Source organism: Chelon labrosus (assembly GCF_963514085.1).
Source record: "Chelon labrosus genome assembly, chromosome: 21".
Classification (NCBI taxonomy): domain Eukaryota; kingdom Metazoa; phylum Chordata; class Actinopteri; order Mugiliformes; family Mugilidae; genus Chelon; species Chelon labrosus.
Window position 1 is genome coordinate 868,982 of NC_140354.1, and position 25,164 is coordinate 894,145.

The window sequence follows — 25,164 nt, forward strand, 5'->3', positions numbered from 1 at the left end:
AAAGTTAAGAGAGAGTATCATACGAACCTAAAGGCAGTGTAGTCATCCACCCATTATCATCACACCATTAAAGCACTGGGTTGGGGTATAATTTACTTTCCAAGGTGAAAAACAACGGTAACACTCACACAAAATAAAGCACTGCCATTCTGAGGCCTTTGATGCGAAGCAGGTCGATCGTATTAGCTTGTCATGCAAACAGATCATGGTGCTTTCTTCCTGACTGAATAAAGGATGCAAGTACAAAAACTTGAATTACAATAACATTCTTTTCATACTGTGCTGGTATAAAGTGAGTTAAAGTGAGTTACCTAAAAGGTAAATGTCCAAGAACTAGTTATAATTTATGATAGAAGAGGGGAAGCAAAGAAGGGGTGTGTGACTAAGAACAAAACTGCATCAAATGTTTCATCCTGCATGCGAAGCCTGTCTCTAGGGCTCAGCATGTTCGTAATGTGCACAAAGCTTGAATACCCTGTGATCAATATAATCAGACTGCCCACTCACCTTGTCTCACCCAGAGGATGGGCTTTTGCTTCTTACCGTGTCAAGCCTTTTGTTTCCTTAACAAAGTGTTGTAAAACTCGTGAATATCACATTGCAATTTAATTGCATGTCATAATAAGGCAAAATAAATTAAAAAATACAGTTTAGACCACTGTAGTAAACAACAAAAAGGAAACAAAGCAAAGCTAAAATAAAAATAATTAAAAACTAATCTTTTGATGTAATACTATATTCCAGTCTTTCCTCCTAAAGGCAACAGTTCCTCCACTATGGCATTTTGGTGTTTCTTTGTAGTCACATTAATTTACTAGCGAGCAGTTGTGAGAGAAGTTTCTTTGAAGCCTTTTGCAGTCGTGAGGGATGGTTCATGTTCTTGTTTCAGGAGGGCATTGCTGAGGCCAGTAGGTGTTTCCATCAGGCCTTGGCGGCGACAGTTAAGAGTGTATACAGCCATAGAAGTGCTGGTAAATGATGCCTTAGGGTCATAGGTCATAGAGTGGTGCTCTGGGGCTCCTCCTCAGACACAACGTCCCCCTCTGGAGAGTCTGTCACTGCCAAGGACCTCCTGCAGGGGGCACCGCTGAACTCATCGATGAGGCTGTCCAGATTGACATTGATGGAGGGGATTTCATAATTGAAGATATCTAATAGTGAGCACGATGGGAAAGGTGAGTATGATGTGCAGAATAGTGGAAATGGTGATGATGAGCAACAGGAGGAGGAGAAGAGGGCATATGACAATGATAATGAGGTGTAAAAATGGAAGAGAGCAGAAATAATATTAATTGTTTGAAGTCATGGTTAGTGGCATATGATTGAAGGAATCAGTAGATTACATGTGCTTCACATTCTACACAAAGTTTTCAGTATGGTACTTGGTAACGACTAGTGCAGTATGTCACAGCTTTTTGTGTTTTTTTTGAGACAACAACAACAGATATTTTGTCAGATAAAATACAATAACAGGTCAAAATGACTGCACAATGACATGTTTGCAACAGTGGCCAGTTAAACCAACACAGAGGCAACAAGATGTGTGTGTACGGAACTCTTTGGGAAAAAATGGCACCAAGACACGAAGTGGGCTTAAAGTAACAATGGAAATCTCATGAGGACTAGATAGTTTTTGCTGTAAATATACATTAGATATTCTACTGTGCTGCTCCATTTCCTGTAAGCAGCAGGTCCAAACAGAGACTGATGGCTACTCTTGTGTAGGAATGAGATGGAGCGTGGCAGTGTAGTAAGAGGAAGCTGAGGTCATAAAAAGCGATGAACCTGCCATAGAACAAATTGGGGGTTACCTGAGGCCCCCTGATACCAGTGGCAGGGTGTTAGAGGGGAATGTATGCCAGCATAGGGCTGGGAATGGGGAACAGAAGAAAGGGGCCTTTAGATGGACCTTTATAAGCAATGATGAGTGCAGTGAGGTGCACTCTGGGAAGTCCTTAAGCCGTGCATTATTGGTCGAACTACAACAGAGAAACAATAATGTCATCCAGCTAACAAGGAATGAGACAATTTGAGATTGAGTGCTACGGGTAGGTATGTTTGAGGCAGGCTGCAGGAGACCCCAGATGCATCCACAGTACGAGGCCAGGCAGTGAGATGGAGTGTATGGGGCGGGGGCGGTCTGGCTTACCCTAAAAGTCACCCTCACACTTAGCCCACACTGAATCCCTGGCCTCACACAGCTGCAAAGTACACAATAGTAGCAGGGGGAACAAGAGAATGATAAATATAACAAAGTGACAGAATGACTGGTATATATTGACAGCACACCTCATCATCAGAACATCAGACTGTAGGTATAAAGTGGGGTTTGTCTGACTAGGTTTCCACTCCTGCTACGCAGTAAGAGACATCTGACTGGTGTAAACTGTGTAAGCCTCTGACCTACCTCTGCCGAGTGGGGTCTGGGTAACACAGATAAACAAAGAGCACATGATGAATCTAATGGCAACTACCATACAAGCAGGACGAGCTATGCTTCTCTGATGTTTCCACACATTACCTAGAAACATCATCACATAACACAAGCAATGAATACATAGGTCAAGAGATTTGCTCACTGCAGTTGCACAAAAAAGCTAATATTTACATAGTATCATTCTCAGGCATCTGTGTCTAAAAGGCAACTTTTATTCATTCAGGCAATTGTTTGGGTACAGTCAATAAAGGGACAGGCCTCTTTAATGTCTGTAGCGACACATCCTACAGGATCCTACACTCGTCCACCGTCTCCATTGGACAGAGCCACAGCGAGTCTGAGAGTGGGCCGCTGCAGCCCCACCTGTGGTGGAGGTGGCAGTGTTGCCAAGGGTTGATGTTTACCTGTAGACATGCTCTCCCCAGGTGACAGTCCATCCAGGAGGCCCTGCTCCAAGGGCTGTGGAACTGGGACCATGGCCGGGCCAGTGTACCCCGCAGGGGCTGTGGGCGGCTGAGGAGGGGGCAGGCTGGGTCTCTGCCTGGGCTTAGGAGCAGGTCGTGACTTGGTCAGCGTTCCAGTCAGGGAAGGTGGGGACGAAAGGGAGTGAGGTGCACCCAGTGGGGTCTGCCCAGGGGAGGATGGGGGTACTTGCCCTGGAGGACAGGCTAGTCCATAAGGGGATGGGGTGCTGGGAGGTGTAGGGGACAGGCTGACCGGTGATGGCTGACCCGTGGACTGGTCGGACATTCCTCCAGACTGGCCATAAGGGACTTTGGGAGGTACAGGGGCCAACTTCTTGGAACCTGGGAAGACAACACAGTCACAGTCAAATGATATCCTCTTAAACTTAAGAAAGTAAGTGTAACTTCAGACGTTGAAAGATTCTGACCTTTACGCAGGGTGTGTGGACTGTGCTCTGTGGAGTGGGGAGACTGGCTGCTGCTCTGAGGGCTACTGCTGGGGGGGACTGTTGGACCTGCCACTTGGATGCCTTTGTGTCCAATTACAGGGGAAAGCTCTTTGCTCTTCAGTGAACTAAAAAACGACAGGGAACATTAGTATGTCAATAGTAATTAAGTGAGCAGTGGGTGCTGAAACCTAAACGTGCATGCCTGACACAACAGCCACTACCACCATCATCACCATCACAAACAGTATGAGTGTTGCTGTTTTTAACTGCACTCTTACCAAAATTAGTGTTCTGAATCCAAACAAACATCATCAAAGGAAGCAAGTCAGATAACTAACGCTGTACAGACCAAAGAAGCATCTTTTTAAAAGCCTCTTATTACTTTAAATAAAAGCAGTTAAGTACAAATAGTGCACATACTGTATAGATACTTCTTCTTCTTTGTATTAGACAAAAGATGCTGATCCATCTAGTATTGCATTTGTGAACTTTCATTTTTGCTATGAAAGCCATTGCCTGCAATATATTACTTTTTTATAATTTTTCGAATGCAAGTTCTGAGTTGAGTATAGAAAAATCTAAATTTTAAAGTCCATTCCTGTCAATATACATATAGGACTGAGTAATCGGAAGCATTTCATGACATTTAGAGACTTGGTTACAGCCCACCTAGGATGTGAACTCACAAGCAAACAATCTGTTTACTGGTCAAAATTCACAATGAACATTCTCCATTCAGTTTAATTTTGACACAACCCTATCAATAGTGAAGATACACTAAGAATGGATACTCCATGCAACTAGATATGAATGAGTAATTATAATGATTATCACAGCTGCCAAAGGAGACGTGACTCATAGGACCCCACAAAGAGCACCACTTTTTGCAGTGCAGTAGTCACATTTAGGATTATGTAACATGTAATTGACAGAATTCTCCTGCAGATCCTTCCAAATGTATGTCTCCAACAAATAGACCCTCTGAAAGGAAATCCACTGTTAAGAACACTGACAACAATAAGAGTTTTGGTTCCCACAGTCGACGTAACACCAAATATTTATGAGTCGGCAAACGGCCAGATTCATTTGATTCAAACTTGGCACTTTGGGTCTAGCAGGAAGATGCAGTATGAAGATGTTTACCAGGACATACAGTAACTGCAATAGTACCACATTAGTAAGCTTTAATAAAAGTGAGAAGATTTCAGTCTGTTGGTTGGGAAAATAGATGCAAACTTTAGACAAATACATTAAAATACTATTCAAAAGCCACATGTTGCATTGTTCATGTATTTATTGTCTCCCCAATACCATCATAAAACTAAGTGCTCTAAGACAGTAACATCCTTGGTTGCTAGGCAACCTCATCGCAAGCATCCCCAGAGAACCTGAATGTTCAAGAATCTGAAGTACGTAATTTGAAGAGGGAGGAGAAAAAAAAAGCAAAACGAATATATTAGCCAGCGAGCTTGATGAGAAATACAGCTGCCACTCTGTGATGCATCCATAGTGGCAATAGGTGTGTTGTATTTACCTAGTCAGCTTGGGGGGTCCTCTCTCTCGGGCACATGGACAGGCAGCCCACGGAGGGGGTGGGGGCGCGGACGAAGGGAGGCTAGGGGGGTTTCCAAGTGTCTGATCATGGCGGGATAGTAGCATGGGGTTTTTTATGTAGAGAGGGGAAGCATTGGTGTCGTGGGGGGGAACATGCGACATGTCACCAGGTGGGCTGTGCTTGGGAAAGTGCAAACAGCTAGGTTTGGGGTTTGAATTTATATCAAGTGATGAGGAAGAGGAGGAAGAGGAGGAGGAAGGGGGCGGGGCAGGAGGAGTAAAGCCAGACCAGCGAAGTGGGGGTGACCCAGGGGGCTGGGACTCAGGACCTGGTGCGACAGGGCGAGCGCACGGTGGAGGCTTAGGATAGAAGTGGTGGGGAGTAGTGTGGCATGAGGAGGTGGGATAAGGGGGGGGTGGCCGGTCCTCCCCAGGGGGTGGGTGGGCATGAGAGGTGTCCGGCCGACTGGGTGACACGTTGTCTGAGCTGTAAATATTAAGAGAATAGACAGCAAAAAAGAAACAGCTCTAGTGATTGAACAGGGAAACGCATTGGAGCGATGTAGGATAAGCTGTTCGGATGATTTGGGTGTGCTAGTGTGTTAGTCAGTCCGAGGAGGAAAAAAACAAAAAAGCATTTTAGGGCGGGCGGTGAGGACCAAGCTTAGCACGCACTCAGCTTAGTGCGAATACAAAGACAAGCACAAAAAACCAGCAGCAAAGAAAATGAAAGTTTTGTTGGCAAAGGAAAATAATACAGTGTGTAGGAATACCTCTGTGATCACCTTGTGTCTGCACACTGCATAGAGCTGTCTCTGGAGCCAAACTTATACTCAAGTTTCAATCATCAAGCAGAAGTGATTTACTGAGTATCTCCTTACTAACCCTATCTTCTACAATCCTGTATGACTTATTTGCATTGCAGGTCCTACAGTCAGCCCAGGGCAGTGTGAAACAGACACAAAACCCTTTCAATGGCTGAAAGAGCCACATGAGATAAGGGGGAAGCCAGACAAGCCAGAAGCCATATTATCTCTTGTCTGCCACACAGGCAGAGCTAGTGACATGAAGGTGATTATCTATGTGTTTTATTATGATAATGGGACCACAAATGGTGAAATCAGTCTGTGCACAGAAGAAATAAATCATAAACGACCAAAGTTGAGAAAGCCAAGCCACAACAATGTAAAACTGAATACATTAGCATGCTCACAACAACTTGTAGATTGAAGCTTAGTGTCACCAACAACAAAACTTTCATACCGTATTTGGACTAAAACCTGTGACACATATATTCATCAAGAAATATAATGAGTAAATAAGTGTGAAATCATAATAACTGAATATGTTGATCAGTGTTGTGCATGGAAAGCGTTCATATTTTTGTGAACTGTGAACTGAACGCATCATTTTTCCAACTGTTTCGCTCAGTCTGGAGGGAAATAACAACGTTCACCCCTGTTCAAGAAAAAAAAGAAAAAAAGTTTTACGACAGCTGTCAGTCGACGTGTGATTTACGGCATAGAGCATGGCTGGTGCAGCTGAAAGAGAAGCAGCTGATCCACACAAACATCCGAAGGAGTTATTTGAAAAAAGCAGTACAAATTCTGGCGGAAAAAATACCACCCGCCGGGTCTGATAAAAAAACAAGTCCAGATGTCCAGCACATCACTGTCGAATTTGTAGTGACACATGGAGTTGAAAAAAAACAAACAAAAAAACGGATGAACGCAGACTGTTCATTCTGGAGTCTATGAACTTAGTTCAAAATTAAAAAATATGAACTATGAACATGAACTAGTTAATCTGTACGAACTGAATTTTGAACTAGTTCTTGTTTAGTGTGAACTTGCACAACACTGATGCTGATAGAGATACACTAAAAATAATATGGAGGTATTGTATATTCATGGAAGTATAAGTAACACAGCCAAGGATTCTGATCACAAAGAGCTGGGAACACTGATGATAGTGATGATGATGGTGATGACAGCAAAAATGAACAGGCGTGGATGAGTGCGGATGAGGGGAACAGCATCTCCACCGTTACTTACCAAACCCTTTCTCCAGGCGGCGGTGTGGCAGATGGAGAGGTGGCGAGCTCTCCAGGCTGCTCAGGGATCAGGGTGTCTGCAGGAGAGCCAGGCCCTTGCATGCCGGGAGGGGTGGAGGAAGCCTTCCGAGAAAGCGTAGTCGAACCCTTTCGAGAAACCCAGGAGGTATCCATAACCCGGACGCCCATACTAGTGACAAACACACAAACAGAGACATGTATGACGATAACAAAAGCACTGTGGGGTGAGTAGGAGTAGTAAGGAACGAAGTGGGGGAAAAGGAATGATACGGTACCTTTGTATCTTCCTTATGCTGCATTAGTAGGGGAGAAAAGAAGCAATATGGATATGAGGCCACAAGTAATGCAGACAAGGTTCACAATACAAGATAATATGAAAGGGAGATGAGATCGACAATGGCAGGAAGGAGCAGAAAAGATGCTACATAGGTGAGACAATGTCAGGTCACATACCCAGTGTGCACTTTTCGACTGAATTACAATTAGTAATACTTATTTTTCTAATTAAACCTGAGCACAAACATCAGAGGCGGAACATTATTTCCTTAACTTATTTGAAGTATTTTGTTAAAGACTTTGGTTCTAATTCATCCAATGATTTTACACCGGCTGGATGAATGACTCAGACCAGGTGACGAGCTAGCCAGACTGTGAAGGAGGAGCTGTGCGTGGGAGGATAGGAAGATAGTGCTGCAAAAATTCCAATGAAAAAGAGGTAAGCAGCAGTCCTCCATATGAGACCTGTTGCCATAGATACAATACAGCGCAAGGGAATTTTAACACCATGTATTCAAATGACAGTACTTTTCAGGCTCCTCTTGATGAATGTTGATATAGACCTCTTTTGTGAAAACATGATCACGTTTTAGTGGGCGGGGCTTAGCTGGAGGCAGAACAATCCACAGGAATACGTTTGATTGTGCAGGCTTGTTTTTGGCAATGGTGGAAGATAAGCAAGTTTTTTTTTTATTTGAATATGTACGGTCACTCACTGTCTAGGACTGCGTTACTTGAAGAAGTTAATCAATGGGACCAGATTGGCCGGCCTATACTCAATAACATAGTTATATGCATCTGAGTATGCCTATGCCCCCATTTTCCCTTTAATGACAGATAATCCTGTCATCTATCCACTGTGTCCTAAATGGTCATGAACAAGACTAATCTTACAAAGATTTAACAGATGACATTTGTGTTTTGTGAGCTAAAGACTGGAAAACAAACATGCATCAGGCCTGAGCTATTGTGAACCGAACCAATGGCTACATCTTGACAGCAAACTGCACCAGCATGGCTGGGTACGTAATCTATATCTCGCATTTGTCAACCATTAAATTAACTACATAACCGTTATATATGTGATAGTTACACATACGGGCATAACATTATAACCACCCTCCTAATATTGTGTAGGTCCCCTCTGTGCCTCCAAAACAGTTCGGACTCATCAAAGAATGGACATGGGCCTTCTGAGGATGTCCTGTGGTGTCTGGCAACAGAATGTTGTTAGTGGGGACCTTTGGGTCCTGTCGGTTGAGTGGAAGGGCCTCTGTGGATCATCCCACAGATACTTGATCAGTTTGGGATCGAGTGAATTTGGAGGCCAGGTCAACACCTTGTGCTGCTCTTCATGTTTTTTGAGTTGTTCCTAAACCATTTTTGTGTCTGTGTCTGTGTCAGGCTGCATCCTGATGGGGATGGCTGCTGCCATCAAGGAGTGCCATTGCCATGGGGTGGGGGTGCCTGGTCTGGTTTACGTGGGTTGTACATGTCTAAGTCATCCACACAAATGCCAGGTCCAAATGTTTCCCAGCAGAACATTGGACTATCACAAGATGGTCAGTGTTACTTGTCCTGTCAGTGATAATAATGTTATGCATGATTGGTGTATAGGCTTATGAATATGCCAGTGGAGGCTATTACACATGCTAATGGCTAAGAAGCTAATGAAATTGCAAAATGTTGTTAACTGTGTTATGTTTAGCAAAATATGAAGTAAATGAAGCATGCTATTGAAGCATCAGCACAGCCGATTATTTGCAAACTTTCTAGTGGGAGCTAGCAAAGGCTATTTAGTGAATACAGGCATACAACAAGAAGTTAGCTTATCTAATGTGCTAATATGTGATTTGCCGGACATGACCTATCCTTAAGAGGAGTAACCAAACCTACAAAAGACAATACTTTATTTATTGTATTTTTGATGATGTCCTCAGTCCAATCCTTTTCATTTTATTGCATTTAACCACAGGTTTCTCCAATCTTTTTGACTCGGAGTGGCAGCTGATATTCAATAAAATTTGGCATTTGGCAATTTTAACCTTACTCCTCCGATTGTGGCATTTTGATAATGGTAGCCTCCTATTCTGCTCTGTGGTTTTTGCCTCCAGTTAACCGCCATGATTTAGGCCATAAAAAGGTCTATTAGAGGGTGTAGTTGTAGGGGCATTATTTAGTGGCCAGTGAGTGGCGGTAAGACGCTCACCTCTCTTTGGCCTATGGAGACTCACTCATTGCAGTGAAAACGTTAGATCACAGGATGCATAAACACTACCAGGTAATGGATTTTTCATGTGCAAATGTTGCCTTCCTCAAGTACAGAACAATATCAGTTGCCTGAGGAGACGCGTGGGTGGAATGAGAGAAAGACAGAGAGAAATGGAGGAAGAGTGGGCAGCAGACGGGCGCGCTTGGCATCATACCCATCTTTTTTGTAAAACTCCAGCATCATGTTGTCAGTGGCGACACTCAGTGGGCGTCGGCTCTGGTCGTGCTGCTGCTTGCGATCAGATTGGTCCATATCTGGTGATGGCATGGAGCTGTAGTTGGAGTTGTGGTTGGTGTGGATCGGACTGCCATAGCTGCCTGTCAAGTTGAATTCAATCTCTGGGGCAGGAGCAGACACACCATCAGCATACAGATTTGTATATAGTATGTATTATTAGTGCACACAACTAATGAAGCAGTTTTAAGAATCTAAGCTATAGTTACAACCAAAAATATATAAAATCCTTATTAAGATTTAAAAAAATGTGTTTGCAATTGAGCAAATGTAGTAAATATATATTTTTCCACAGAGCAACTTGTAAAGCATGTTTCTCTATTGTCAAGAGACTTAATGCACTTTTAATGAATTTTAATGTTGTGGCTGTTGATGTATGTTGACAATGGCATCATTTCATTCTTGAGGGACTGAGCAAAAGAAAAAGAAAACAGCTTTTAGATGTCTTTATGGGATGCAAAGATTTGTCAGTTTGAACAAAACTGACCAAACTGTATGACATAATTCAGTAATTTTTTTTAATTCCATAATGATAGAAAAAAAATGCATACGGTGCCCAGCCCAAACGTATTACTACATACATATCATGTAATCCCCACCTCCAGGGAAAAACCAGTCAGCATGCTGAATAATAGGTTCGATGATGCCAACAATCTGTAGGGACAAGGTGGTCATCATCTCTGTTATGTTCCTGGAAAGAAGGATAAAGCAGTTACAGTCTAATCATTGCCTGGTACAACTCAAGCCATGCAAAATTAAGTAAATGTTGAGTTTAGAACACGTACGGCTCAGTGTGTGTCCATAGTAAGTTAGGTCCGAGGACAATGGCCATGTTGCCAGGAGTCATCTTGTTTGCATCCTGATACTCACTCAGTTTGGCCAAGAATTTGATTAGATACCTGCAGCATGGATTAAAAAAGAGCATTTCCATCCAACAAGATAATAAGATAAAGGAATCTTCTAATAAATGTTTTTGGCCATATAGTGACAGTGGTTTATAAACTGATTAACCCACTATTATCAGTGATGCATGGATAATGTTTTGGAAATAATAATAGCAGCTGCAAGAAGTTGCCACCTGCAGGCACTAAGTGGCACAACTGTATAAGTAATTGCCTGAAGGTGGAGCAAGGCTGAGTTGAAACCCTTGTATTTATTATAGAAGGCAACATGTCTAATTATAAGGAGAAAATTAGGGAAAGCAAGTCACCTGAAATTGTTCAAGTTGTCCGTGGGAAGTTTTTCACATGCTGCCATTAATGCTTGTAGCCTCTTGTCCATATCTTGTATGCTGTGAAAATAATAATTTTGTTGTTCCACTACTTAATAAATGTCACCATTTTTCATTTTGGCAGTTTAGAGCTCCTGCATGAAGAAACTGCCAATGGCATAATTCAAATAAATACTTTTCACAAGAACATAGCAATTTACTTGGAGGCCTGAATCCATTCATCATAAAGTTCAGTGGTCATCAATGGCTCGGGGAGCTCACGGAGATATGATTTCAGGGCCCCTGTGGGTGAGAAAAACAACAAGAGAGGAAAAACTGATCAGCCTTTTGGAAGGAGAAGTGGAAGGTTATTTTCTCTCTCCGTAATACTGCCAACACAATGCCCTATATATCTACTCCCCTCTAGCTGGCCCTTGTAGCTACTACATCTGCCAGATTCAACTTGCTCAACACACATTTCATGCTAAAATGTTTCTGATAGAAAGCACCGAGGGCAGAGCTGATGAATGTTTAAGAACTGTTTTGCCAAAAAACTCATTTTCAAACCACAATATATCCAAAAATAAAACAAAAGCTTTTTCACTATCCTAATGAACTTTCCACTGAAAACATTAAGTAAAAATCATTGCTGTTTTCCTTCCAAACTATCAGTGACCGAGTGTACTGGCTGTTGTTATGGAAATGGGCTTTGAATGCATTTGTGTGGGTGTAGTTCACCTGCGATGGCATGTGGGTCTGAGGAGTACTCCTGCACATCCAAAACTCCACAGTCCAAGGAGGCTTTCAGCTTCTTTAGCTTGGAGGCTGACGGAGCCACTCTGAAGAGCCCCTACAGCCCCCAGACAGAAAACACATAATCACGTGTAATTATCAGGCCTAACATGACATGTGCATCTGACACTGCTAGATGATAACTTACACAGGTACACAACAGAGACATATTGCATATTTTCAGTCAGTTAACTATAAAATATACAGACAACACATATGAACTTGCATAATTGCAGCAAATGGAATGCAAAAGAAATATGCACACCTAAATGTACAGGATGTGTGTATGTGTGTGTTCCTTCTACCTCCTCTTGCATGCCACATTCTAACAGCATGGTGACACAGGCTTCGATAGGGAAGGCAATCTCTCTCCCACTAATATTCAGGTGTTCCTCCAGAGACTTGCCAAATGACGGCTTCTCCACCCACGCCTCTGTAACACAAAACAGCAGCCAGAATCATACATAGATACAAACACACCAACACACAAGAGCTGCCACCTTCCCCTGGATGATTTTGGACTCTGAAAGCCTGTATCTGGTTTAGCAATTGCAAACTCACTGCACTGTAAATAATCAGGCTGCGTCATTATTTCTTAACGAGGAAGTTATGTGACGGGGGTATTACACTCTAATGTACTTTTCATCTTGATATAGCTTCAGGTGCAAAAGCTCTCCTCACACCACTCTGCGCATGACTCACCTTGGTGAGCTTTAATCTGGGGCAGGACACTATGAAGAATCTCTAATGACTTCCTGTGATACTCTGCCTGCGTTTCTATCAGCTACAAAGAGGGGCAGGAGAAGAAAAAAAAAAATCATTAAAAAAAGCAAACATTTAACATGTTTCACATCCGTTCCAAAATAATTTACTGACTGGGATGACAATTTTGATAATGCAACTTACCGCCTGGAAGTAGTTTGCATAGTCTATTTCTTTGGCCACAAAACTATACATGTCAGCTGACAACTGATCCTGGAAAAAAGTAGAGAAAAACATTTTTAAAATGATGCCATTGCAATGGCACGTCTGACTGTAATATCATTCTGGCAATGTGGTCCATTTGTGTTTGATACATGGAAGTGTTATAAATCATAAAGAGACCAAATAATATGGGGGATCTCATCGCTTATATGAGTTGCTCTGATTTGTGACTCACTCTACAAATCTCCATCCGATTGGCTGCCTCTTCCATCTCCTCTCTCAGGGACTCGGACTTGGTGCCAGGCTGAAGGGTGCTTGGGTGACTGGATGATTTAGATGACTGTTGATATCTATGGGGCAATAAAACAATAGTCATGTTTCCTGCCATTAAAACCCATATTTAATTTTAACAATAAATTAACAAGAGAAAGCTGTAGTCTGGCTGTAAAAAGCCGACGTTGTTCACCTTGTCCGTGCTGAGTCCATGTCTAGTACAAGTTTAGCCAAGTGCTTCCTTTGCTTCTGGATGTTGGGAATGTCCACCTACAAAAATTTAGTGGCAGCGTCAGTCACATTGCATTGTACGTTTCTGCTAATAGCATTTGAATCAAAGTGCTTATATGCAAATATGTAATACCAATAAGATTGTATCTCTCAGTTTTAAATAACAGCAATGGCAGCTCACCTCAGCAAGCACATAGAGAGGCTCCACCACATCTCTCTCTATCTGGAACTCAAATTGAATAAGCTCCTGGGCTAGCTTCTCCTCTGTCTCCCCACACAGCTTCAGCATCTTTCTGTTTGGTGAAACAGTAAGTCAGTAAAACACAAAGTCACAGGCAATCAAACATTATTAAAATGCGGACAAGGGTAATGAGGACAGAGAAGAATTTGATAGCCAAATCAATAATTAAAGATGATGCCCTCTCTCTCTCTCTCTGTAGGTGCGTGTGCAAAGGGCCTGCTAGTTAGTTACCCCAGGAGAGAATCATCCCCCAACACTGCAGCCCCTTCTTCCATGCACTGCGCCAGGATCATGAGTGGAAGTTTTTTCTGAAAGTAGAGAGAAACAATGTTACCAAAGCAAAATAATCACACATCGTTTTATGTCTGTATATCTTATATTTTTTTCCCGTCACTTGTCACTAATGGAAAAACTGATGAAGGTGCTCACAGAAGGTGACTTGACAGATCTCTTCTCCACATCCGCCCCCTGTTGACCCTGAAGGCAGGCAGTCAGCTTCTTGTGAGTGCTGTGCGACACCTGCTTGACCAGATCCAGACGCTTTTCCACCTGAAAGAACATACGCGCACATCAGAAACAGCTTAGAACAATCCTATGTACACTTCAGTACCACATATACCATGCACGCACTCTGAAAAACACATCACCTTTCGTGCATCATCATAAATCGGCACCTGCTGCTGTCTTTGTTGTACAGACTGGCAGTGTACGTGCACATGAACAAAAATAATAGTAGGTAGGTCAGGTCAAGCTACAATTCCTTAGATTCAGTTGTACTTATAATTGAACTAGTACTTGAAAAATGACAAAATTCCATTTTTATCTAATATTTGTTGTTATTATTTTGTATAAATACTGTGTTCATATAATTATACAACTTTAAGATTATGTTAGGTGTTTTTTAGTTGCTTAGTGATTTAATTATTTGGTGGTTATTTATTAATTTGCCATTGCATTTGACATATGATGATACATTAAATAGTAATGGACACTAAAAACAAAAATGCATACAGGGACAAATGAATTAGAACCACTCTCCATCATGGCCCCATGCACTCATCATATTTACATTAGGATGTATGCCATATTATTGTTTCTGTTAAAATAACAACAAGAACAACTAACAGCTGAGAGACTATTAGAATTTAGTACTATTCACTGATGGCGTGTTTGCTCTTACACTCCAGCTCACCTGTAAAAGGTCCTCACTCAGCACCTCAGTTTTTTCTGCCCTGTGAAAGAAAACGTGTGAAACAGTTATTAGAGGTGGACTAACCAATTTATAGTCACTGATGCAAGCATCTTAAAACTGCACATGACCAACTTTGCACACACCCGTTTCTCTTAAAACAAATTGCATGGTTAATCGCAAAGCTTCATGCACCTGTGACTGGATGGTTAAGTCACAGAGACAGTATTTTCTATGTGGGTGATTAAAGATCAGCTTCAAGCTTCAAGAAACTTGTTCCCATCTTGACATAAAAATTAGTATCCATATTTTAATGCAGAGCTGCACGGTCCACAGTGCAAATTAAGTTGCCCTGCCAAAGCAGTAAATTACACATGAGCTCAGAAAATATATATCACAAACATATGGTGTTAGCTCAATTCAGACAGATTATATCTTAATACTCAGACCATTTTCAGATATGATTTCCCATAATATAGCCCAGCATACATTGTATAATCCTTCAAGTAAAGATAAAATAGACAAATAGTGTCATGGGTTTATTTTGTGCTGGGTTGTATTCTAGAATTTAACACAAAACAAAACTGGATGTCTAATATCTGTAGTACTTAATCACAGTGGAGGATAGCAAGTCCTGCTCAGCTTTGGGTTGAAAGAAGGTGGGGTTTGGCAAACTTTAAAATGAGTAAAAACCACACCTGTAGACCTCAAGCAACCACCCAGTGGCATGCATACCCTCTCAGCGCTTCCCCTTCCTGTCTGTACAGCCTCTTCCTGTGATTGTGCCCGGTCCATGCTGATGCCCATTACAAATACAAAACTTGAATTTATCTTGACCACGAGAAAGCGACCTTGCTTTCTACCTATTGCTGGTTATTCATCAGCTTTAAATAAATGAATAATAACCACTACATCACTACAGTGCTATGGTGCTTGATGACAATGTCACCAACAACATAGTGCTGAACTTTAATGGTGATGCTGTTAACATTGCCAGCCTCAGTGCCAAGATGTAAGCATGGAGCCCTGGGAACTGGGTCAAGCCACGTACCAGTGGATCTAATCACAGCCAGCCTATTGGAAAACTGCTCTACTCAGTGGAGGAAAATACAGGAAATGTGTGTGTGTGTGCGTGCGCGCATGCTGTGAGAGAGACACAGAGGGAGAGAGAGAGAGAGAGAGAGAGAGAGGGAGAGAGAGAGAGAGGGAGGGAGGGGCAGCAAAGTGAGAGATTTCTGGCATCATTCGTAAGAATAACTGTGATCGCGGATTGCTGATTGCATGACAAAGGGGGACAAAAAATAACTCAAAGCGTCCACAAAGGTTTGATACAGATCTGCTGAAACAATCCACAAGACTATAACACTTCCACAAGAAAGATTGTCACATGCTGAGTGTATGCACTGGTAGTCTGCAGAGGCACTGTGAGCCTGTCACTGTTTGTTTGGCCTCAGTTAAACTTTCTCAGCAACATTTTAGCTGCATTTGCTAGTGTCTAGGGTTTTTCTTTATCCCCAGTATATATGACGAAGGGAGCATAGCTGCTGTGAAAACCAAATGGGTGGGTGAAAAACATGTGGATATCTAACAATCTCACTGAATGCAACTGATGTGGCCATTATGAACTAGACATCAAACAGAATGGAGCCTGCCATCTTCAAAGGCAGCACTGTCTTGTTCTATGAGTTTGTTTGTTTTCCGACAGTGGCATTTCCTCTTAGGAAAGCCGTGTCATACATAATCGTATATGAGGACACAGAGAAACAACAGGATTGACTATGCAGGACTACTGAGGGTACCGGAGTGCCGTCCGATAGAACCTAATGTAAAGCTTGCCTGAGGGAGAGTTTAGAGGTGAGAAGAGAAATTTCTTCACAGCAAATAGTGTACAGATTGAGATCTGGGAAGAAAGAAAACACGTGGGAGAGTTGGCAGCCGTTTGCTGCTGCTGAGGAGGAGGAGGAAGAGCAAGACAGTGCCAGATTTATGCCAACCATCGGCCTTAATACAGGCATTCCTTTACCTGCTAATGATGCCATACACACAATTACAGACACACACAAACGTGCATATATATGGGCAAAATAACAAACAGCCTATAAGATCACAAACCGCAACATCCGCAGCAACCCAGGGTACTTTGCATGGTCCACAAACCATTTGTTAAAGGGCCACAAAGAAACAATATGATTCAGCAAAAAAACTAAACTCTAACCACAAGGGGTTGCTTATTTTCTAGAGTTTATGAGCTGGTAAAGAGATTTATTTTAAGAGAAAGAGTTACTACAGGGTCAGCACTCTAACAGGAACGCATAGCAAAACTTACCTACTGTATGTGACATCGTCCTTGATGAAAACAATTTATCACTTCAGGCTAGATTAACAACTGTCTTTAAATTGCCAGAAAACTTGTATGCATTCAAGTTGCAGCCAAACTGGAACTGGAACTGGAGCAAGCGGACAGAAGCCTGTTTGACATGGGATTTTTGTCTGGGATTCTGAGAGAGACTGAGGCTGGAATGTCCTTATCCCAGTTGGAGTCACTTGGCTTCACTATTACTCACTTCACAAAATTTGATTGGTACTTCCCGCTCACAGATGAATTACAAAGGAATGGATCTGTGATCCATTTGTGGATTCAAGATCAACTCCTCAAGTTCAACACTTAAATGACTGTATGCTGAAAGGTATGCTTGGCATAACATCTTGGACAGCTTTCCTGACCCAAGTCAAGGCTTAATATACTGAGGGTGTTGCTTACAATTTGAAATAGTGTTTACTGCAATAAATATGAAAACTAAATTAGATACAATAAAGAAACTGCTGTCCCCCATCAATGTTGCAATGGGAATGTCAAGCTCAGCGCAGCAACATATCACCTGCCCAAGTAATCAAGGCAGCACTCCAGATGTCTTTAGAACACCTTCACATAACCTGACGCCTCTAAGAACTGGGTCTCAATGGCTGTTAATTTGGACCGCCCACATGTGGCAGACTGAGCAGACTGAGCAGACTGATCTCCAAGCTGAACCTAAGCATCTGGTTCTGGTTCAACTGAACTCTGGTGGGCTTTTGACTTTGAGTATTGTGAAAGTGTAGCCTGTCACGACGTAGATGGCTCTTGTTGCTGCATCACAGCATAAGTTGTCCCTCAGGTTTTTCTTGTTGTATGCAGCTGAGGTTCTCAAAAGGAAACATGTATTTGAAGATGCATTTGAAGAGTTCCTAAACATGAGATAACAGCAGACTCTGAAAGAAGACCAATTAACTGATATTTACGCAGTGAAGTCAACTGCAAAACTTTGACCTCCATGTCTGGTGACAACATTAAGAAAAAGGTTATTAAAAAGTAAAGTCTGTATCTGTTGAACACATCTGGGTGTGTGTGCTGTCCAGTTTTCACAGGGACCTTTCACATTCCAAGTAATAGTAATTCCATTACATTGGAGGTGTAATGGTTACCAAATACCCAGCTGACCATTTCAGCTCCACATTACCTATTAATGTTTCTTAAAAATTTGTCTTGAGATACATTATGTTGCATCCTCAGCACCCCCCACACCCCTCAGCATTAACATATTGTATAAGTAGCCAGCTGAGGATGTGACTGACTTTTAGTCCATCTGCGTGTGCAGTCATGCTCTGGTTTGCTCACACTAGCCTGGCTTATAAAGACATTCACAATGAAGCGTGGAAGTGCTATGCTACTGCTATGCTAGGGGAGGGTAGCGGAGCAAAATGGGCCTCAGGAGGTCACAACATGGCTTGGAGTGCTGGCATGAGATCTGCCGTCAGGCACACAAAAACTCATACGTACACACAGACACACAGAAAAACTCACAGCAGCGTTTGTGCTTGAGATGCTCACAAAATGTTTCTCCACTGAATGCTTTTTGTTTTCTCTAGATCTCTGCCATGAGTCTAGAAGCCCACCCGGTTTCCTCCTAAATGACCAGGCATAGGGCAGATGGGATGCGAGGGTACTGAAACAGAAAAAGCCACTTACTGTAGTGGTGCCGCAAACTAGGTCACAGTTCTGTCAAGTATGCAAGAATAACTGTGAGAGGAGTGAACGCATACATGCACACACAAAACACACATGTCCAGAGAGGGAGTGAACAAGAGAGAGACAGAGTCTGCTGCACTCGGCGACCAATACATTCCTCTCCACCGGCCATAGCTGAAAACATCACAATTCTTCTTTCTCTGTTAATTCTATATATGTCTTCACCATTTTTGAAAATTTAAGTTAACAAGTTGAATGTGAAACAAAAGTAAATACCAAATGAGTGTTTCTAAGCAAATGAAGCAAACGGATATTGAATATTATCCTTTACAATTCAAGAAAGAATTAACAAAACACACACTAAAAAAGAAACTCAGTGAACGCAGTGAGAGGTAAACAAAACAGGAAATTGTTATTAGTGGATTAATGTTTCCTGTTTTGAGCCTTTTTGCATTCCTACATGAAAGGAAGTAGGCATGGTGACAGGGAGTAACTTACCAACTTAAAACACTGCTCTTATGTTGATATTATTTTAACTGCCTAACCAGATAGTGTGTTATTAGTCTATTGCATCAATTTACACTCATAAGAACAAAAATGTGTGACCTAGGATAATGTGATTTCAGCAATAATATTTGAATTTGACAAAATGAAAATGAAGTCTCATAGTATCTTTATGTGCTCTTGTTTCTGAAAGTCTCACAGGTTGAATTGCCTCTGATTCATTATCTCCATCCATTATCTCCAGCTTTTTGTATGCCATGCTGTTTTGTTCATTTGTAGTTTTAAAATTGCAGCAGTTCCAAGGTTATTGCGGCTCATCAGTACAGGGGCTCTTTAAGAGATTAGTCTTTTGAGGGCACCAACGGCATGGAAAGGGAGAAACAGTGTTTCTGTCTGATATTACATCATCTCTCTTTTGATGGCCAAGATGGCCCCATGACAAAGGCTCTTTATCACGATCATGCCCTGTACTACTGCTGTCTCTGAAGGGCACTGATGGGGGTATGAGGGACATCAACACGCACCTTGTATAGTATCACAAAATGATCCAATTATAGCATTAGCTCTTGCTTTAAATGATCCAGTACACAAGCAATGCCTCATTTCTAATTTCTGTTGCCTTGTCTAGTTAAATAGATATGTCCTTTGAACCTAATTGATACTTGGACTGCTTCACTTTATCAGGACTGACAATTACTAAATCTGATTCATCATCATATCTTTTAGACATCCCAACCAGAGTACTCAGGGGAGTTTTAACCTAATTTATTATGTCCGTATTAAAACTGGCCACCAATACTACTGGGAAGAGCTTTGGAGTAATTTAACAGAACACGTACACTACCTTCATCCATAAAACAACGTTCTATGGTGACTTTATTTTAGCTGTATAATACTGTGGAAATGTTGAACATCCTGTCTCAATGTGATGCTGAAAAACTAACCCATGCATTTGTTGATTTCTAGACTATTGCAAGTTCTTATAATCATAGCAAAAGAGATACAGCAATTATCCTATTTTAGCTTATCTTCATTTGCTCCCTGTAATTAAAATAGTCTCATGCTACTTTTTTGTAGATATACAATTTTGATATGAATAGAAAATAAAATAATTCTTTTTTTTAATGCCTTTAATCACTCCATCCCATTTATCACACACTACCTATATGTACGATGTAATTACGTTTGTGTCGGGTAAATATGCCGCATGTAAGCTAATAGGCTTCATCTCGATGCATGTGTGGATTTACTGTATATGGTTGCTTCTGATTCTCTCTTCTCCCCCTCTTCTCCATTTTCTTGTGATCCACCTCCCTCTTTTTTCTGTCTTTCATCCCAGCTGGCTTCCAGCAGATGGGTCCCCCAATATGAGCTGGGTTCTGCTCAAGTTTTCCTCCTATTCTTGTCGCCGTTGCCTTAGTGCTTCCTCTTGGGGGGTTTGGGATCTGGGTTCTTAAAAATGGCTCGGATCAATTGTGATTTGTTATTGGCTATATATAAAATAAAATAAACTGAATTGATGTGTTGAATGTAATGTGAGACTGTTCAAAATGGAACCCACAAGAGCTTGTGAAAGCTTGCTCTGAGATTTTCATGGTGCTGTCCTTGTCTGCATCACATCAGCAAATAAAGGCAATGGGGTGGAGCAAGGGATGACAAGAGCAAGGGATGCTGCATTGGCAACAGGTTGCCTCCTACATCTCGTGTTACCTGTCCACTACCATCTGCTCTTTTAGAGTCTGGCACACATTCTCGCCAAGAGGTGCAGATGTGTTAATTATCTGCTGAATACAAGGATAAAAATACAAGGTAATAAAAAGCATCAAGGCTTTTAATGCTATGAGAATCTTGTTTATAAGATTAGTATATGTGCAGGATTACATTGATGATTTATGCATGCATCTTGTTGTTGATAATCCCTGTGTCCCACACCTTCTTTATGCTGATGCGTTTGTCACTCAAAATCTATGAGAGGATAGATAGCATATGAGCTCATTAGTAATGCATCATCATCACCAATGCAGCATACCTCACCAACTCGATGGCCAGCCGCTAAATGGCTGCCATTTTCTGATAATTGCATTGTACAGTGGTGACATGGAGCCTATCCTAAAGGCACATGCAGAGAGATTCCATTAACATAATCATACAGGTCAGTGATACAGAGATGGAAGGGGGGTAACTTGCTGTGGAGATGGTCCAGTTTTATTTCTTTCATGTAATGAATTTACAACCCAAATTATTCTCACAAACTTTATTGTTGGAATCTTTTACCATGCCTAGACCTAGATAGGACAGTGCGTTGGGAATAGAGAAATAGGTCAAGAGAAATGGAGTGTGGGACATGGTTGAATCGGTGCAATCTTTTCCCCGCTTCTTCGGTGTATGAGGGCATGAAATACACCAATACTATATTTTAGACAAATACGTCTACTTAGGTTATGTTCACTAGGTTTTTTTGAAATAAATTTTAACATTAAAAGACTGTGGAAGACATAGAAGCCTATCTTCAAGCAAAAAGCATGTTTGAAATAGCTATTACAACATAACAAAACACAAATTCTTCTACCCCACTTTATAGAGCTATGGCCCTCTTTTGTCTCCTCCACTGTACCATATGACATTTTTAGCTATGGAGTATGCATGGCTGCACACCCTTCAGTAGAGTCTTGCTCCACAGAGGTGATTGGTTAAGTTGGTGGTCACATGACATGGATCTCACCCAGGCAGGCAGCAGCGGCAGCAGCAGCCTTGAAGAGCCAGAGGGATGCTGACACAGCACACCTGAACACCAACCCCCCACTGAAAGAAGACCTTCATTATCCACCCCGTATGAGAAAAATAGACTACAGACAAACGCAGAGAGACTTGTCATCACAAGGTCTGCAGCTTCAGCAGTATTATCTCTTGATAAAGACACACCCATGCTAAAACATAAACTGACAGCCTCAAATATTCTTGATATTAAATCATACTGTTTCATTCTGCCCCTTCCTGATTTGTTCTGCTGAAGTTCACTAAGGTCAAAGGCTCAGACTAACAACAGAATAGTAAATCTGTAGCCTCAGTGAGTACAAGAAGGACACATGACTAGGATTGGTGAACTCATTTATAAACAACATTTCCTGATTATAGCACCCTCGTATTGCTCACAGTGGACTAAACATGGAAAGACAACAACAGTTTAAAGTCAAAGCATTTCGATTGCGTTCAGCGTAGCTGAGTATATCCTCCCCACAGAAAAATGAGCAAATTGGGAAGTAAAAATACCAAGCTTTCTGAGTGAACATTTACATTAAGATGCCTCATTAATCTGCCCAACATCTGATACTGACACAGTCGGGGATATGAGTGCAAAGATATATATCCTAACATGCATGTAGTGCTTTCAAACACACTCCCACTCTATAATACACACTCTCTTTGTGAGTGGTAATATCAGGGGACATTATCACCCTTCATGGTAAATTTAAAAAATTTAATGTTCCAACACATCCCTCCAGTTACCAACACCTCTTTGTCCAAATTAACAGTGGACGAGAAGGTGACACTCTTCACACATGCGAACGGAGATGACCTTAAACAACATCAAGCTGACCTTTAGGGAACATAAACCCCTCCATATGGTTATTTTTCATAAAGCCACTTCTTAAAGACATTGCCTAACATCTTAAGTACACAAGAGAAAAAAAATGTATGAACAAATTCAGACATAAATTGCTGTTCTGGTCCTTACTGAGGAAATACTGGGCTACCTTATGTATTATCATCTTCGATGACCTGCTCCAGGTGGCAGAATGTGTTTGGTTCTCCTGTGTTTCCATCCCAATTTGGCATAGCAGACATTTGGAATTGTACAATGTCACCTCAGGGTCAGACCTGTTACTTCTGGCCCTGATCCACAGCAAATGTAATGCCACAGCATCTTCCCTTATGAAGCAATGGACAGAGGGGCGGACCTTGCTATAAACCTGGATCCCTCAGGGGGAATTCATTATTCATTATTAATTATTACGACTCCATCAGGCTGCTAATCTTAGACAGCTAATGAAAATAGTATTGTGTGAGAAAAGTATTGTACCCACGACAGCACCAGCACTAATTTTATATGGAGACAATGCATTTATATAGGGCTCTGTAAGTGCACACATTCAAATACGCACTGAGAATAAGTGCCCAGTCTTCTCTGGCCACATGAAAGCCCACAACCTGCCTGCCCACACACATATCCAGAATCACACCCACAGGCAGACTCTACATGAGTCACACAGAATATATTATAAAAAGACCGCAGCTAGAGAATGCAGCCTGAACCAAGGGGTAAATGATAATGATAGCACAAACAGAGCCTGTAAGGTGTGCCCCCCCGTCCCTCTCCTTAGTGTGTGCCACACACATAACCATGTAATGGTAACGACCCACGCCTCCTGGTCCTAATCCTCCGGTGCTGAACAGAGAACACCTTCTGGCCCAAGCTGCTCTCCCTGAACTGAGGGTGGGGACGAGTGAAAAGCCCACTGGACTCGTGTAAAAGGTCAGCTCCCATCCCTGAGAGTAGAAATGAATTTCAGAACCACACACAGGCAATAGCAGATGACAGATGTTAGAATACGACGATGAGAAGGATGGGGGGGTCCTTCCTCGCCAAGCTCTCATTGGTCAATTTGTGGAAGTATAGTGGAATGATAAACCCGTATCTTAGAAAACAAATCCAATTACATTCTTCCAACAAACCACATTAGATATAAATGTCAGATTACGACAGACGAGGTGTTTCCCTTCTCACAGCTGACATTACTGCGTAACGAAAACATTGCGCCTTTTTCCATGTTCCCCTCGCGTCGCAGCCCACACCGCATCCGTGGCACACTGCATCACGTTCACCTATTGACAGATTCTGTGTGTGACAGGAGGTCAATTTAATAACGACACAACTTCACAATGCCTCTTTATGTGCATACTCCAGAAGTGATACCCCGCCATAAATATTAGTCCGTTATTTTCTGGTGCTCTGCGCTATTGCGATTTTCTATATTTAAGGTATTTCCGTGGGCAGGTTGTAGCTGAGGCACTGCGCCTACACGCTGCCTATGCGGTAGCATATTCCAATGGATATTACGCATAGGAATACTTGGGCGTTTTTAAACAGGGTGGATTCTTTTACTCATCAGAACTACGGGAGAAATGTTTTTGTGTAGATGCCAAACCCATCCTAATGGCAATTCTTCCAAAATCTTATTCGTATAGCCTATATGACTTCCTCCATCCTATTGGGGCAGGGGTTTCTCATCCCTTTGACTTCGCCCGGCGAGTTTAGCGCGCTGAAATGGTTTGCTTACCTTCCCACCGTTTGGTTGGCGAGCTGGCGCATCCGATTGAATTGCTTCTTCATCTTGTATTTTCTGCGTTCACACCTATGGGGGGGAAATATTCCGCATTATTTCTCTCAGTACATTGGTCCGTCCTCCACAGGGGAGCAGCGCAAAATCCAATCTGCCATATTTCCTTTCCCTCATTGCAAGCTTCCAGGACCGAACACCTATTCCAGGATTACATATTTTCAAATATATTTTTTACATCTAAATTTGCCCCATTGCCTGCGCAGGGATGCTGGACCACTTCACCGCGGGCACGCACAGGCAGAGAGCGACAGCAGTGACAAGAAACGGGTGCGCAGCAATGCAGTGTGGGAAATGTAGTAAATTGAGTCTGGTTCCCTTAACGAAAGAGCCCGGAGTTTGCCGGAACATAAAACACTATAAAGGTTAACCAAACTGTTTTAATGGGAGAATTTATGTTTGTGGAAGTTTCCTTGTTTAGGTTCCAGTAGTGGGCTAGGATAGAATACAATCAGGGTGGTGGGGTAAATAATGCGGAGGGCTGTGCACTTGTGCAGAGAGAGAAAGAGGGAGAGAGAGAAAGAGAGAGAGAGAGAGAGAGAGAGAGAGAGAGAGAGAGAGAGAGTTAATTACCCTTTGCTAACATCCCCATCTAGTGGCTTTGATGTGCTATTACAACTGAAGTGTGCAGTCTA

At 42.1% G+C, this 25,164-nt stretch overlaps 1 protein-coding gene across 1 annotated transcript; it reads right to left on the reverse strand.

Annotated features, from left to right (window-relative positions):
* Positions 1 to 743: 743 nt before the first annotated feature.
* On the reverse strand, positions 744 to 24,921 carry arhgap44a (Rho GTPase activating protein 44a). Its single transcript, XM_084570418.1, has 22 exons — positions 24,470 to 24,921; positions 14,624 to 14,663; positions 13,876 to 13,980; positions 13,663 to 13,739; positions 13,372 to 13,483; positions 13,153 to 13,229; positions 12,922 to 13,036; positions 12,669 to 12,737; positions 12,465 to 12,546; positions 12,068 to 12,195; positions 11,709 to 11,820; positions 11,192 to 11,273; positions 10,971 to 11,051; positions 10,546 to 10,659; positions 10,360 to 10,451; positions 9,681 to 9,864; positions 7,254 to 7,271; positions 6,959 to 7,147; positions 4,885 to 5,391; positions 3,330 to 3,475; positions 2,842 to 3,243; positions 744 to 1,151 (listed from the first exon to the last, which is right to left on the reverse strand). The coding sequence occupies exons 1-22, from the start codon at positions 24,520 to 24,522 to the stop codon at positions 997 to 999; spliced, it is 2,940 nt and encodes a 979-aa protein (XP_084426544.1). The 5' UTR covers positions 24,523 to 24,921; the 3' UTR covers positions 744 to 996.
* Between the last annotated feature and the right edge of the window lie 243 nt (positions 24,922 to 25,164).

Coding starts and splice junctions, on each gene's coding strand:
- arhgap44a (XM_084570418.1), bottom strand. CDS start 24,522: ATGAAGAAGCAATTCAATCGGATGCGCCAGCTCGCCAACCAAACGGTG. Junction 13,037..13,152: donor ATGGACTCAGCACGGACAAG/GTGAACAACGTC, acceptor ATTGCCCCATAG/ATATCAACAGTCATCTAAAT. Junction 9,865..10,359: donor TGACTGGTTTTTCCCTGGAG/GTGGGGATTACA, acceptor CTCCTGCCCCAG/AGATTGAATTCAACTTGACA.